Below are 17072 nucleotides of genomic sequence, written 5' to 3'. Positions count from 1 at the left end.
CTTCCCATGCGGGGACATGAGCGAAGCCTCCCACAGAATAGTAACACACCCAGTCATCCCCTGAGCAACATCTTTGCAGATGGCCAATTCTCTCACACCAGAAGCAACTTGCAGTATATCCTCAATTTGCTTCTGACATAATAAAAAAACTGTGTTCAGAGAGGCTTACACTAGTACATGATTCCTAAATTTTAGCAATTTTAATTGTGATTGTGTTAAATGCATACTGTTTTATTTTTCTTTTCTGTCTCTCACTTAGCAATTTATTTTTCATTCTAGCCACAAGCAGAAAGGACAATAGAAAAAATGCACCTCTAATGGCTAAAGTTGATCTCATTTTTGTGCTCTATGTAATCTGAGAGAGGGAGAGCCTGACTCTAAATTAGCTAATTATAAAGCTAATAATGTTACACCAAATTCTAAAGATGGCATATTCACTATTCACCCCTCACCCATCTCAGCCTGTCTCCATTGTACTTGGAAATCCGTGCCTTTGTTAGCAATCAGTCTGCTCAGAATGGCTGCAGTTTGTCCAACAGTTCTTGGCTTATAGAGATGGAAAGCCAGCTACAATTTTGCTTGAATAATTCTTTAATGTGGAATAAGAGGTAATAACTGTTTTCTGTTTCTCGCACATTAATCTAATGGAGAGTTTACTTTAAATAATTTTATAGTGTTTCAAGAAAGACACACACGCACTATTACAAAGTTCAAAAGGCAATCTAGTTTAAGGTCACTGATACTCAATGCATTTTGCACATTATTATATTTGAGGCGCAATTAGACTTCTATTAAGATGTATGTACCTGCTCTAGTGTGGTGATTCATATGTCACTTCCTCTTTATAATGCCACTGTTAATACTGATGTAAATATTTACTTATTTTATTTATTTTTATTATGCTTTTCTCCTGACATAGGGACTCAGGGCAGCTAACATCAAACTAACAGGGCAGCTAACATTCAAAGATAGCAGTTATTTTTTTATCATTATTATATTTTTATTGGAAATGAATAGAATATAGGGATAGAGGGGAGACAAGCAGGCAGGCAGGTTGTTGCCATTGTTGGTGTTGTTGATAATGATGCGTACCTTAAGTTGTTTCTGTCTTACGGAAACCCCAATTGGCCAATTGAAACATTCACAGCTACCTCCAATGGACAAGAATTCTTTCTCTCACCCTGGACATTCCACAGGTATATAAACCCTATTTTCCTAGTTTCCAACAGACCTCACAACCTCTGAGGATGCCTGCCATAGATACAGGTGAAACATCAGGAGAGAATGCTACTGGAACATGGCCATACAGCCCAAAAAACTTACAGCAACCCTACGGTTTTCTCTCAGGATTTTCTGGGGCTGAGAATATGCAACTTACTCATTGATTTCCATGCCTGAGCAGGGAATCAAACCCTGGTCTCCAGTGTCATAGTCCAACATACAATCCACTACATTCTGTATCTCAGGCTGGATCTATTCTGCCAAGTAATACAGTTAAAACTGCATTATATGGCAGTGTAGACCCTGCCACAATCGGGTAAGGCTTAACTCCAAATGTTAGTCTCAGAATAGTCCTATTCAATAATAATAATAATAATAATAATAATAATAATAACAACAACAACAACTTCATTTGTGGGTTGTTGTAGGGTTTTTTTGGGCTATGTGGCCATGTTCTAGAACATGGCCATATAGCCCAAAAAATACCTACAACAACCCAGTGATTCCGGCCATGAAAGCCTTCGAAAAAACTTTATTTGTATCCCTCCCCATCTCCACAAAAGGACTCAGGGAGGCTTACAATCAATGGGAATTATGTCAGTGTTGACTTATCAATCTGACTGGTTCAACAGCTCTACTTTAGTTTGAACTACTGGTTGTATTTAGGCCCAAGAATTGGACAAAGATAATAAACATCATCTCTAGCAGGTGAATCTTCTTTTCACACATTTTTATTCCATCTTACGGGTTAGAATTGTAATGTCTCATCAAACTCAAGTTTGAAGAAGTTATCAGAATGCATAATACCTACTCTAGATTTTTAAAAGCTGTGTCCAGTATTTTTTTTAAAAAAAAATTGAACCTTTTGAGAAAACATGGTAAAAAAAATCTGGTTGCCAAGCACTAGAATCCTTTCTCTACCTTTACAAAAAAAAAAGTACAGCTGTTCTTGCTCTGCCTTTATCACTCCTCCATATAACTGCACTCCTCATTTTCAGAAGTTTTGAATTGTGTGTGATACCTTATACTTTCCTGCTTCGTGTTAGAAATAATGCATCAGACCTAATTTTGTGAGGCCTTGACTTAAAAATAAAAATCAGAAGTGTGTAGTGATCAATATACAACATGATCAAAAGCAATTTCATAAGAAGTAGAAAAAAGAATAGTATCGCCAAGGATTTCCCCTACCATTTTAAGAAACTTGGTGTATTACCTCTTTCCATTTGTTATATTTTATTGATTTTGTTAATATGAATGCTATAGGTCATCCATCAAACCTGGCAGGAACTCCCAGAAGTGCCGACTAGAAGAGAACATCGTCCCTGAGTTCTGCAGCACCAGGATGTCTTTTGTTAAAATGCTTCATGGTTCTTTAAAAACTAGGATTGAACAGTTAAGTTATGTTGTAGAATTTATTTTATTCATGTTCTACTTTTTTCTTTTTCAGGCTCAGAAGTCATGGATAGAAAGGGCATTTTGCAAAAGGGAGTGTGTTCACATCATACCCAGCACCAAAGACCCCCATAGGTAATGGCATTGGTTTTTGTCAGTGATATTGGGCTGTGCTTAACCTTTTTGCAGCTTCAGCATTTAATATGAAAGGTCTTCTATTCTCCTAAAATCTGATATTAAAATGACAGCTTCATTTCAATTATTTGAATTTACTCTGCATAATGAGTTCAATAATTTCATTTCAAGATGAATCAGTGATATCAAACATATGAAGACTTCTGTATGAGGCAAAGGATGCCCTCCACACTCCTCCTGTACAAGCAAAATCTTATCTGTAGTCTCTGGAACAGATTTGTCAGCAGGAACTGCAGATGGGGAAGGGAATTTATTCCACCAATTTTATCCACTGTTCATTCCACTGGCAGGTAGACACAGCTGGATACAACCCAATATGTTTAGTTTAATATAGCCTTTGAGCACAACATGAGGCAATGTTGAAATTACCTTTTATTACTGTTTTCTATTGAAAAACAAAGGGTTTTTAAAAAAAACTCTCATGGAATTGGAAATACTTTAGAAATCTGTCATCCTGATATAACACAACCAGCTGCTATTATCAGTGAGTTTGGATGTGTCCGCTCACATTTGACCTGCTGGAAGTCACAGCAATATTGTCTTTTCACATCAACTCTAAGAAGACATGAAAAGGCTATAGTGCCGTGATTTCAAGTCAGTTAAATGTGAGCTGACATGCAAAATCTTCTCCTGTTGGCTATTGTGCACCCTGATTGGCTTTGAGTGTATTTCATATGGCTGATTGCTTGTAATAATAACTTACCACCAGGACAAAACAGAACTGTGGAAAACAGACTCATCGTCTGGATCCTAAATTCCAGAGAGTTGCAGGACATGCAGCTTTCTTTAACCCTCATTTCCCAGGATAGGATATTTCAGTAGTGTTTTGTTGCAGAATTCACACAGAATTAGATCTGCAGTACAGGTATTCTGTGGTGTTGTTACCCCAATAGTTCTAAACAGTTTCCCCAAATTTTAAACACAGACCTAAGAAGATGCGGTCTATTAGTAGCCAACCATGCAGCAAGTGCCTCCTAGGTATCTAATATCTAGGAGATATAGACGTAAGATAGTTCTGTTTGACACTACATTCTGGCTTATTCTCAACCTGAAGCACATGGTTATATCATTTCTGGGTTCAATCCTGATTGCCTTTTGTGCTTATTTTGGTCTAAACAAGGCCCAGCCTGCGGGTGAATTTGTGTCTTGGAGCCTGCATTTCTCCACAGGAGTCCCAAAAAAGAAGTCATCTGGTTGTCATTCAATTAAGCCATTTCAGGAGAAATATCCTTCATTGGGAAGACACTGGCATTCTCTTTGGGAATGAGGCATCCTTTAAATCCTAGCCCAAATATGAAACATGCTGGAATTATCACTGGGATCAGAAAATACTTCACAAGTCACAAAACATTTATCATTATTATTGTGTTTTAACCCTGGCATACAAGGGTTAAGCAAGATGTCTGGAAAATGAGTTCTAAAGGCTTCTCTGTTACATTAGCAAGGGCCCACACCTTCATATGTGGCCCATATATTGGATTTATAAATATACCTTAGTTTATAGGTAAAAATAATAATTTAGAGGCTGAAATTATTGCCTACAAGGTTTGGCAAAATCTAGTTTAGGCTTCTATTATGCCTAGAAATTCAAGTGATTGTGCTTAATTTCATAGGTGTTGCTGTGGACGACTAATAGGTCAACATGTGGGGCTCACCCCAAGTATCACCATCATTCAGAATGAGAAAAATGAAGGACGGCTCTCTCGGAATGATGTCCAGTCAGAGAAGTGGTCAATCAGCAAGCACACACAACTCAGCCCCACTGATGCCTTCGGAACCATTGAGTTTCAAGGTGGAGGTCACTCGAATAAAGCCATGGTAATTAAATATATTGTGTCAGAATATAACTTTTCTCCATCATCTTCTGTATATGTGTGTTATTATAGTTTTCTGGGATGAATGTATGGACAATGAAGCCAGGGGAAAACTAAATGCATAAAAAACTGACAGTGACAATTACACTATTAACAATAGTTATTCACAATACTCTTCCTGCAATTTTGTTAATGGTTAGAGCAACAATCCATGCTGTAGATGAAGTGGGAAACCTCATGGTACATGGTAATAAATGCATTAGTATTTGACACATTTTCCAAAAACTCTTATTTTATTTACAACTATCATGGTTATTCCACAGAACACTATTCAATATGATGTCTTACATGGGCAATGTTGATAATTCTTGAATCCAAGGAGCTTAACCTGCAATAGCTAATGTGGAAAACAACAGGTGTAGCAAGAAAAATATGAGAAATAAATTTATTTATTTAATTATTTACTGCATTTATATACCGTCCCTCTCAGCCCGCAGGCAACTCGGGATGGTTTACAGTTGGCACCAAGACCATAAAATACATAAAGGTTGTGCGTCGTATGCAAATGACTGCAGGCTAAATATCCACAAATTCCATGTAGGTCAAGAAAAGGTTCTAGCCTGAATTGCCTGAGAGCCATTGACAGTAGTGTCAACAGTACTGAGATAAGTTGGCTAGTGGTCTGACTTGATATTAGAGAACTTCCTCAATCCAGTGCATTGTTTCCAGAAACATTGGTTCGTTTTTGGCCTCTCCACTCTTTTCCCAAATCAGGAGCCCTTTGGGGGGCACTTGCCCCATGGGAGAGCTGTAGAAAATGGAGGGATTGCCTTTAGCAATTACAGAAGCCTGGTGACATTGTTGGATGCTTTCTCAATGTACTTCATAGTTGGTTGAAGTGATAATGAGAGCAATTGTAGATGGGAAGATGGGATTGGTTATCATAATACCTGGGTATGAGGTAAGTTATACTATGTATATTTTAGAATAAAGGGACAACAGAAATCTGCATAGTTAGTATTTTTGGCAGCATTGCATTGTTTCTGCCTTCTGATCTGTTCACCTCAAATGAGCCATTCACCCTGTTTCCAATATTTTCTAAAATTGTAAGGCAAGTGCTAATAGCGCAGAAGGGAATCTGCTCCATTTTACATTTAGCTCCATGTTCATGCCCTTGCTAAATATTAGAGTGTATTGCTCATTGTAAATGAACCTTTTCTTCAATCAGTTTGAGCCTGGTGCCAGGAAATAATGTGGCCAAAGAGAGTGAGATACAGATATTACTGCAAAAATGAAACTCACTGCAGATAAAAATCCTCTAATATGTTTTGTTCATTTCATGAGAGTTGACTAGGCAGATCAACCCCCACTGCTTTCCACAGGCAAAAGGAGGGAAATGTAACAAAACTCTTTATTGAATATATGTTCTTTAATATAAAACAACCAAGTTCTTTCTGCAATGCAGTGTTTTGTATTTATTAAAGGAGAAGGAAAGACTTCAGCCTGTCAAGCATCCAAGAAAAAAAAACCATGCTCTATTAGATACTGATGTAACTTTGAAAATGAATGTGGTTTTCCATGTGTGATTTCTGAGACTTTCTGCTTATCATAGAAAAAGTAATTTATTCTTGCCACAGAAAGATACACTGTTTTGAGAAGATTGAATTATATTTTTTATCAGCACAACCAGTTTGCTTATTCAACAAAATGCATACATGAACTGATACAATTTAATTGTCTGATTCCAAAATACAATGCATCAGTCCTTTTTCAATGAAGCATATTTCTGCTGCAGGGAACCCTTCTACAGAGCCAAAAAAGTCGATTTAGTGTTGACAGTAAAATGCCACACTTCCTCAAGCCTAGTGACCCTTTCCCTTTTGTTATGTTTGGCCCAGTTTAAGGCTCTCCAGCACATTGCTTTCCCTGAACACGGTATATGTCAGCAAACATCATACCTTTTACCTAGCTACCTTAGCCCAGCAAGTCAACTGTGTTCTTTACATCCTTTCTAACTTCCTCTCAGACACATTCTAACAAAATATGCCAACTTTTGAGGGGTGGGGGAATATAACTGGAAATAAACATGTCATCCCTTGTCATTCATGAATAGTAGTTCAAGTTTAAGTTCAAGTTCACTTTATTACAGTCAATGACCAGCTCGGGAGAAGAGGGACACAGTGCTTCATGAATAGTAGAAACAGATGGACTTGGGCTGTGTTGCTGGGAATAGCATCAACAGCAGGTGAAAGTTGTGTCATAGATAGTAGAACTGAAGCTATATAATATAATTATAATTCCATGATTCCACTTTGTCAGATTCCATCCCTCAGAACCCTGGAGTTTGCTATTTGTTGTTTTTGTGTGTGTTCATGACCTTTCTGACCCTTTCATGAGTTTTTCTTGACAAAATTTATTTAGAAGGGGTTTGCCTTTGCCGTTCTTTGAGGCTAGGAGCATGTAACGTGCCCAAAGTCACCCAGTAGTTTCAGTGTCTGAGTAGAGAATTGAAGCTACTATGTCACACTGTTTCTCTATTTGCAGTTTATGGATTGATATTTAGGATTCTCCACTAATGCCTCACAAAAGTACAAACTGTGGGATTCCTAAGCATGTGAAGTAACTCTTGACTTTTTTTATTGAGGAAGGCCATACCTTTTAGACTTATAGATCATGTAAAATGCAAATACCTGCACATCCCTGTGTATAATATTGTGTATAACTAGCTCTCCATAACCTTTAACCATTTCTGATCTTGCAAACATTTGGTTGGAGATGTAAGTAAATAGGAAACAGATTGTCACTGAATCCAGAATTAAACTGAACATAAAATACTGCAGAGTGAATATATCTATAGCACGATTGTAATAAGGATGTCAGTAGCTTACAACACTGTGAATGTAAACTAAGTTTCTTCTCAAAAGTAGTGACAATTAACTTCATAAATTTTCTTCCCATTGTAAAAACATGTTTGAAAACCAGGCATGTAGTTGTTTTCCATTTGAAAAATGACTTGTGGTTGTTTCCACAGAAAATAAAATCTGCATTAAATAATTTGACACAGAAATATTAATTCCTGCTGAAAAATAAACAGTTTTCTGTGCAGAAAATTGAGTTTTCTGTGCCAATTAACCATGTGCAAATTTTATGCAGTACAAATCTGAAATTATAGCATTTTCTGAAAACGAGTTTATACTTCTGTGTTGAAATACTATTTTCCACCCAGATAATGTTATTTTCTGCACATAACATTCTGTTTCCTGCATGTTGTTTAATTATTAGAGGCACTTTTCTTCCATACACAGAGCAAACAAGGACAACTTGGTTCATAAGACAAAATTACAAAATTCACAGTTGAGTATTCACTTCATTATGTTAAAACAAAACATCCCAATTAGTTTGCAATGTGCAAGATTCTGAATTCCTCATAATTAGAATCTTTGTTAAAAGGAGGGTTGGAGAAAAAACGGAGAACAAAAAAGTAATAAATATTTGGCTTATGCAATCACGGTAAACTGAGATCTGTTTTGGGGTCCTGACTTTGGTGGGAGTCCCAATCCATTTTTCAGGAGCCTACCAAATTCGGGAGGAGAGTTGAAAGATTCATTTTCTATCTGGCCCATTATGGGGAGACTTTCCAAGTTCCCCTTCCCTTCATTTTAGGCATTGTTTGTCCTTATATCCTTCATTAAGACCTGGATTAAAAGCATCAAAGTTAAGATATCACTCTTTCTGTGATCCTTTCCCTTTTGTCTGTAGAGGAGACTGGGTTTAATGCTCAGTTAAAGCTGTCTCTACTCTAGAGGAGACAGTCACTGCAGGTGCGTGTAGTGTTCTCTCCACACAGCTTTCCAAGGCATTTTAAGGAGGCTTCCCCACTTCCTAGGGAAGGAAGGGTGATCAATCTCGATCTATCCTACCCTGAGTTTCCTTTTAAAAGCCCTCCCCTTTCTCTTGATTTGCAGGCCCTGAAGTGGTGCCTCCCCCCCCCCCCTTTGCACTTTTCCTTCTAGTGGTTTCCTTCCTCCCGCACTCTACTTGTAACCGAAGGCAGCTGGTTTTCAACAGCCACTGTTCTATTGCAGCCAAAAAGACATGAAGGCTGAGCCTTTGCCATTATGGCCATCCAAACAAGCTGGACCAGCCGAATTAGCTGAAAGGAACCAGCCAAATTGAATCTGTGCACAAGCCTAATAAATATCATACCAATGATATAGTCATAAAGTCTATAGTTAGATTATATTGCAAAATTAACATACCTGGAATGTATCTTGCCAGTTTTAAGCATCTGCCCACTTCTATCTGGGGACAAAAATCAGGGCATCTTTTTACAACTGTAAAATGTTAAAGTAACTTAGAACTGCATATTTTGAAAACTGGCTGCTTGAAAAAGTCTGCTGTTCTGTATGTTTAAGCTGTGGACCTTCTCTGTGCTCTATTTAATTGTAGTCCTATATCAATGACATTCTTCACCACACTGCTGTGATAGCTTTACTTGAGAGCATCATAAATATATTTTATATACATTAATAAATTGAACGCATAATAAACACACTGTATTTTCCTATACAGTAGTTTTATCACCACACTACAACTTTCTGCTCAGATTTTCTTGGCATTAAAACAATGCTTGTGATGCTTTGTTAATTGATTAAAGTAATGAGCCCCTTTAATGTCCATAAATATGTTGACTTAAACAAGAATTTGATGTCAACTACTTATAAGGTAAATATTGAACTAGAAAGGTAACTGGGATTTGCCCAAGTACTGTATTACCACTCTCAAAAGTCTTTCTTTCAATTCCAAAATTATAAAATTATACTTGAGCTTTAAAAATCCAAATTCCTCAAAGTCAAAAGTTTGTCATGAAATACTACAATAATAAGAAACATGGTTTTCTTACATGTCAAAACTATACAGCAACCCTTTGATTCTAATGAAATTTATTCAACTTGATAATTCTATGCCAGCGTCTCCAACTACCTATCGCTTTTAATTGAAGTCCTGCAGACATTAAGAAGGAGCCAGCATGGTGTTGTGGTTTCTGCACTGGGCTGTGACTCTGGAGACTAGGGATTGAATCCCTCCTTGGCCACAAAACCCCCTGGGTGACCTTGGGAAAAGCCACACTTTTCAGCTTCAAAGGATGGCAAACAGCAATCTGTTTCTGAATCAATTTTGCCAAGAAAATCTTCAGATAGCTTTAGGATTGCCATAGGTCATAAACAACCTACATATCAAAGCATTTCTATAAAATACACATTGATCAAACAGGACAGAGACCAAAACACAGGACATGAGTGTACAATTCATGAATGACTGCAGTTTAACAGCACTTTAACTGCTATAGCTCAAAGCTATGGAATCATGTGAGTTGTAATTTTACATGGTATTCACTATTTAGAGTACTGGTACTTCACCAAACTACACTAAGGTCCCTTCCAGACAGGCTCTATATCCCAGGATCTGATCCCAGGTTTTCTGTTTATCCCAGATTATCTGCCAGTGCAGACTCATATAATCCAGTTTCAAGCAAAAAACCTGGCATCAAATACTGAGATATAGGACCTTTCTGGAAGGGCCCTTCAATTCCATTGCATTGAGCCATAGCAGTTAAAATGGTATCAAATGGTATTAATTCTGCAGTATAGATGCATCTGAATTGAAACAAGGCAACTCCCTAAACCAGTATTTGAATTTTCCTGTTTTAACAAAATTTGGCTAAGACTTGCCATAGTTTGGATTTGGATATATTCCTAGGGAGGGAGTTCCATAGCCGAGGAGCCACCACTGAGAAGGCCATGTCCCAGGGCCTTTTCAGTGATGGCTCCTCAGCTATGGAACTCCCTCCCTAGGGATATTAGATTGCCCCCCTCCCTACTGACATTCCAAAAAAATTAAAAACCTGGCTTTTTGAACAAGCCTTGGAAAACACAGTGTAATGGGTGAATATGAATGAATATGGAACCCAGGAAACAATGAGCATGGAACAGCTTGACAATGTATTTGGAAGATGAGCTAATAGGAAGTTACTGGTGTTTTGTGCTTTTAATGTTTTACAGCGTTTTTATAATGTGTGTTAATCGTTTTAAATTTTGTTTTAATTTTGTTTATTTTTTTTCGGGCCATATAGCCCAAAAAAACCTACAAGAACCCAATTTTGTTTATGTTCATTGTGAAATCTAATTGTCCCAGTGTAAATCGCCTTGAGTCACCTTCAGGCTGAGAAAGGCAACATAGAAATGCAATCAATAAATAAATAAATATTGAAAACCAGAACAAAGTCTTCTTATCTTCTCCACAGAAATGAGCAAGAGGGTAGGGGTAGGAAATGAATGCAAGGCTCAATTATAACACTTCATAAAATGGTACTTTATTTTATATTTGTATTCATATGCAACCAATGACTTGCTTAAGGCAACTCATCACAACAAGATACCGATTCCATAGCCTTGCAATTTTTCGAGAGTTCAACACCAGTTTGCTGTGTGGGTGCCATTTTAAAATGAGTGATTCAAATTTTGCTGACAGTTGAGTTAGTTTTGAAGTTCTTTGGTTGCCATATTATGTAACAATTTCATAGAAAATCAGATTGTAAAAGCATCCTACTCTCTTTAAATCAACATTTCTATTTTAATTTGTTCACTTTCCTCTGCTGGCAGACTATATATTTGCTGATGTGTCGTTCATACTAATATATCTGAGCTGTAGTTCTATATTAGCTTCTGAACAAGATCTGTTGTACAAAAATTTAGTAAAGTTAGAAAACATAATTTTAGGTAAGGCTGTTGACAGCAAAAATACAAGCAAAAATGCACCAATGTTGCTAAGAGTTAGAGAAGATGGGAATAATTTTTATTACCCTTTTCTTCACTTTTTCTTCCATTTGTTTTGAACTACCATGTTCTTCCTGTAGTATGTGCGTGTGTCTTTTGACACAAAACCTGATCTTCTTCTACACTTGATGACCAAGGAATGGCAGCTTGAACTTCCCAAACTCCTCATCTCTGTGCATGGAGGGCTCCAGAATTTTGAACTTCAGCCAAAACTCAAGCAAGTCTTTGGGAAAGGCCTCATTAAAGCAGCCATGACAACAGGAGCGTGGATATTCACTGGAGGAGTAAACACAGGTAACAGCAGTCTGGCGGGAGATATTCTTGCAGTATTTGTATAGATGTTTACAAGATCCGTGATAGAACTTGCATTCAAGGAAATCAGTGACATTATAGCTGCATATTATATTTCTGTCCTGACCTTTCAGTCTAAATGTTTTATTAAGCTTTTCATTTGATATGCATAATTTTATAAAAAGCTAACCACAGCAGGTAAAGGTAGTGGTAACCTTTTGAAAGGTTTGTGTTTGCATTGGGGGGGAAAGCTCCTAGTAGCAATATTGATAGAATGGAGAGGTGTTAAACTGCTTGTCATTGTTCGAATTCTGTTCAGTCTTACCACCATGCCTATCTGAATATTTAAAAATGTGCATGTTGAATGCAAAAATGCATTGAACAATGTGTAATTTTACTCAGAAGAAAGTGGCATCAATGACATAGTCTCCAATCTCAGTACAAAGGTTTATACTCTCAGTACAGAACTGATACACATCTGATTTGTTTGATTATTCTCTGGTTGGAGCTATAGAGAGTTGCTGGAAAGAGCAGGAAGCTGTGAATATGAGGTTGGTTTAATGCAGCCCTAGGTGATTGTAGAATATACAGAGGGACTAATTAAAAAGTCTGCAAGCACAACCTGCTTAAATACGTTCTTCTACACAATCAGAAGTGAACAACTACTGGGGTTTATGAACTCACATAACTCCCCTGCCTAGAGCAGAGCTTTCCAAACTGTGTGTCATGACACATTAATGTGTCAACTCAAGTGTGTAGGTGCATCATGTGGATGTAAGGAGAAACCTGTGAGTCTATATGAAATAAGCAATCAATCATATTTTTTAAAAAATGAAAGGTTTTCATGAGATATGTTTTGTTCCCATACATTTCATTATTACAGTGTGTGTGTGTATCTCTTACAAGGGGTTGCTAGTAAAACTCAATTACTGTGTCGCAAAATGATGCATATCTAAAAGGGTGAGTCAACAACATTAATGTTCAGAAAGCTTTGCCTTAAAGGATAGAAGTCCCCTTGTTGCACTGTCACAACAGGAAAACTGGGATACACTGATCCCAAATGCCCTGCAACACTCAAAAAGGGGCATTTTTACAACAGGAAATAATCCAGAAGTCACATCTTATTCTTTTAAAAAGAAAACCATGCCACAGATGTTGTCTCTATGGGCAAAAGTAGGCTTGAATAAGGATATACTTTGGATTCAGATACAAAACAGAATTTAATTATTCATTTTTGGGAGGTATGTAAATTAAAGCAGCATTGACTGAATTAGGATCACCAGGTGAAATCCAGGATTGAGGTCATTGTCCCTTTAATTGTTGTGTAAAAGAGGAAACTGCAACAGGTATTGTATATTTGACATCTTAGGCACTACCATGTCCTTGGATGTCTTTTTTTTCCATCCAGGAGTCATTCGTCATGTTGGGGATGCACTGAAAGACCATGCCTCAAAGTCTAGAGGGAAGATCTGCACTATTGGAATAGCTCCCTGGGGAATTGTAGAAAACCAAGAGGATCTGGTTGGAAAAGATGTAAGTCTCTGGCTTATCTACAACATATTGTTTTGTCAATATTTTCTTGGTGTTGATCTTTTCAGGAATAATAGGCAAGATTAAAACAGATTATAATATGCAGAGCAATACAGAACAGTGACTTTGGCTTTGTGAAAATTATGAAATGCAAGGAAATTAAGAATAACAACATTTAAGGATAGCTTCACAGCATATAATCTAATTATTGTCTTTCCTCATACCTCTGCCCTGCACATTTCCTATCTATGTGTGACACTATTATTTTGCATTTTCTTGAAACACAACATATTGGACACATCTCATGTCACCTTGTAGAATTCCTTACTCATGTCAGCAACAGCACTGTCAATGGCTGTAAACCAAGAGCAGGAAACTTTGTGAGATGGTGTCATCACAACACAAGCTCAGTTTTATGAAAAGGAGTAGAAGTGATCTCAACAGTAACATTAATTTTTCCTGGCAGCCTTTTGTAATGAGTCACTTGTACTTCCTTGGTGACAAAGACTGAGCTGGTGCATTTTACATTTGTAACAACTATATTGTGAAGTTTGCATAAAGGTTTTTTATTGCTTTTAAAACTATTCCTAGAAAACACACCCACATATTACTTTGTGGTGAGAAATTTCAAGGAATTAACCATGTTACTTCAGAGCCAGTGTGGCATAGAAGCTTGAGCAATATACTATAGAGAACAGCATTCAAATACCACTTGGACATGAAAATCCACTAGGTGACCTTGGGCAAATCAAACTCTTAGCCTCAGAAAATCACATGTTTGGGTTGCCATAAGTTAGACATGACCTGAAGGTGCACAATAGTAGCAGCAGCAACAGTTGATTATACCAAATCAAAATGCAAGTCCTGTGCCACCTTAGATCATTTTAGGGTGGCATAAAAACAGTTTATGGAACTTAGGTCTTTAAAATTTTCTCCTAGGTCTCATTTGTTTTCAGTATTTAAATATAATATTTTTGCAAATGTTCAATAGATTTAATTCTGCATTTGGTAAATTTTCTGCTATTTGCAAAATAGGAAACAAGAAGAGACATTATGTTATGCAGTGGTTCCCAACCTTTGGGTCTCTAGGTGTTTTGGATGTTAGCTCCCACAGTTCCTAATAGCTGGTAAACTGGCTGGGATTTCTGGGAGTTGAAGTCCAAAACACCTTGCAGCCCAAAGGTTGGGACCTCTGTGTTATAGTAACAAATAAATTAATTCAGTTGAAAAGCAGTGACCAAGCATACAGTGAAAGAAGTGCCTGTGCAAAAATGAATTTTTTGGATTAAAACAAAGTACAGTAAAAGACTTCTCAAATTCAGATCACTCTTGTAACACCATAAGTGGGCTCTGAGTGTCTAGTTAAGTTACCATCAAAACAGAAAAACTGTCAAAACATTCCCTTTGTGTGCAGAATGTATTTTTGTTACATATTTATCTTGTCCTTCCTTCACCTATCTCTGGGCAGTATGCATAATTTCTCTCCTTTATTCTCAGAGTGGCCCTTTGAGGTAGGTTAAGATGAGGTGGTGAATGACCAAAGATAACCAAGTGAAATGCATAGTTGACTAGGAATCTCTCATTGCTTTCAGCCCAAAGGACTCACCAATGCCTCACAATGGCAATTCCAGAGATGAGACTCCTGCTCTGTTTCTGCCTGTATCTATTTATGTTCTACAGTGTAACTGATTAGTTCTACATCTGTGTTCAGCAACAATAATTTTGCAGTCATTTGCTTTTGGGTGACTTTCAAAGTCTTAAGAATTCTTGTGGACACTTAGAAAGAATGTTGACAAATCTCCAGAAACTGTCACACTTCAGGAAAGGGAAGCTAAGGGACCCTACTATAGCTTGTGAGTGGGTCGTTGCTGTTATTATGGTAACTCTATGACTGAGAGATCTGCAAGGTCATCAACTATCCTGCTCATCCATGCATCTGGGGAAGTAGGTAGTATATGAAAGTTTATGCTACAAACTTCATCTGTAGTCTCTAAAGTGCCATAAGATCTTGTTGTACATTGCTTTCTTTGAATTCTCCACTTTAAATGCAATCTTCCTTTTTTTTCTACTGCCTTCTACTTTTTCCAACCTTATTGTTCTTTCCAGTGAGTCTCACAATATGTATGGAAATATTAAATATTGAAGTATGGAAATTTCTGTTTAGTCAGCTTCTAGTAAGACTTCAGGCTTCATTTCCTGCATTTCCTTAGTTCATCTAATGTTCAGACTATGGTTTTTTTTCTATATGTGGCACAGAACTAAGTGCAAGCATTCAAAACAGGTGTGAGTGTTATGCCTGCTATGGATACATTTCTAAAACTGACGGAAGATATTTAAGTACCTCTTATCTGGAATTCCAAAAACCAAAGTACACTGAAGCCTGAAATAGTGACACCTTTGCTTTGCAATTGTTCAATACACACAAATTTTGTTCCATGTACAAATTTTATTCAAAATAGTGGGCCTAGAATTATCACCAGGCTCTGTGTTATAAGGTGTATAGGAAAGATAAACAAATTACAAGTTTAAATTTGGGTACTGCTTCCATGGTATCTCATTACGTATATACAAATATTTCATTTTTTTTTAAATCTGAAATACAGATCAGTCCAGATCATCCCAGATAAGGGATGATCCAGATCATCCCAGATAAGGAATATTCAACCAGTACTACTCTATCAAGTTATAAAATACTTTAAGATTAACAATGAAGGTGCAATAAAAACATGCTGATGAAAGGGAAGAGAGACTGGATTGTTGTAGGTTTTTCGGGCTGTATGGCCATGTTCTAGAAGTATTCTCTCCTGATGTTTTGCCTGCATCTATGGCAGCCATCCTCAGAGATTGTTAGTTCTGACCTCACTACTTCTGAGGATGCCTGCCATAGATGCAGGCAAAACGTCAGGAGAGAATACTTCTAGAACATGGCCATACAGCCTGAAAAACCTACAACAACCCAGTGATTCCGGCCATGAAAGCCTTCGATAACACATGGAAGAGAGTGCTATCTGAAGCAAAGTTTCATAGACCCCTCCAATAGGAAAGGGTTTATAAATAAATACAATACAGAATAGGTAATTATTTATTTTAAATTAATTGAATTATGTTATTTATTATCCATCTTGCATCACACAAGCCCAGCTGTAATAAAAATGTAATAAACAGGTGTGCAGATAGCTTTCTCCCCTGCTCCAGCTTCACCCAATTGGAAGTATATTTGTACTCTAAGAGACACAGAAATTTAGTACAATACTTACTTACTATTCGATCTCCACTTGTCAGCTTCCCCATTCTTGCTTTTTCACCAATGACCTTTCTTTAACTTCCTAAACCGAGTTTTCCTAGATAGCCTTCTGAAGGTAGAGAACCTTGTGCTTTTTATTTAGGGGTGTGATTGCCCAGATTTCCATTTTCAGCTAGTTATGAAGAAATGTAAAATTTTTACATTAAAAAAATCAAATATCAAATAACACATAAAGAACTGTTAAGGCTGTTTTGTACAACAGATTGATATTTTGTAAAACTGTACAAAATATTTGTGTGTATGCATATATATAAAATGGCTGGGGTGGTAGTGTTGCTGTGGTACTCACTGTCAGATCATAAACCACTTTTTAAATAAGTACTCTGTATATATTGACCTCATGCATAGAGGTCAGGTCTTGAGGCCATATTTATGAATTTTGGTATGACCTGTGTATAAGTTGGGGGTCATGTCATGGAGAGGAGAAAGTGTTAGTGAAATGTCCATGTGCAATGTGGATTTAGTGAGAGGTAGTGACCTATAGATATG

The 17072-nt window shown here is 37.1% G+C and overlaps 1 protein-coding gene across 2 annotated transcripts in view; it reads left to right on the top strand.

Moving 5' to 3' along the window:
- Positions 1–17072, top strand: part of TRPM3 (transient receptor potential cation channel subfamily M member 3) — a 429447-nt gene that overhangs the window by 268429 nt on the left and 143946 nt on the right. For both annotated transcript variants that reach the window (XM_060762212.2, XM_067464427.1), the window contains exons 2-5: positions 2669–2748; positions 4422–4626; positions 11539–11752; positions 13158–13282. In XM_060762212.2, the coding sequence (XP_060618195.2) occupies positions 2669–2748; positions 4422–4626; positions 11539–11752; positions 13158–13282 (624 nt within the window). The remainder of the gene's footprint in view (positions 1–2668; positions 2749–4421; positions 4627–11538; positions 11753–13157; positions 13283–17072) is intronic.

This window comes from Anolis sagrei, chromosome 2, assembly GCF_037176765.1.
Source record: "Anolis sagrei isolate rAnoSag1 chromosome 2, rAnoSag1.mat, whole genome shotgun sequence".
Taxonomy (NCBI): Eukaryota; Metazoa; Chordata; class Lepidosauria; order Squamata; family Dactyloidae; genus Anolis; species Anolis sagrei.
This window is presented reverse-complemented; position numbering and strand designations above follow the sequence as displayed.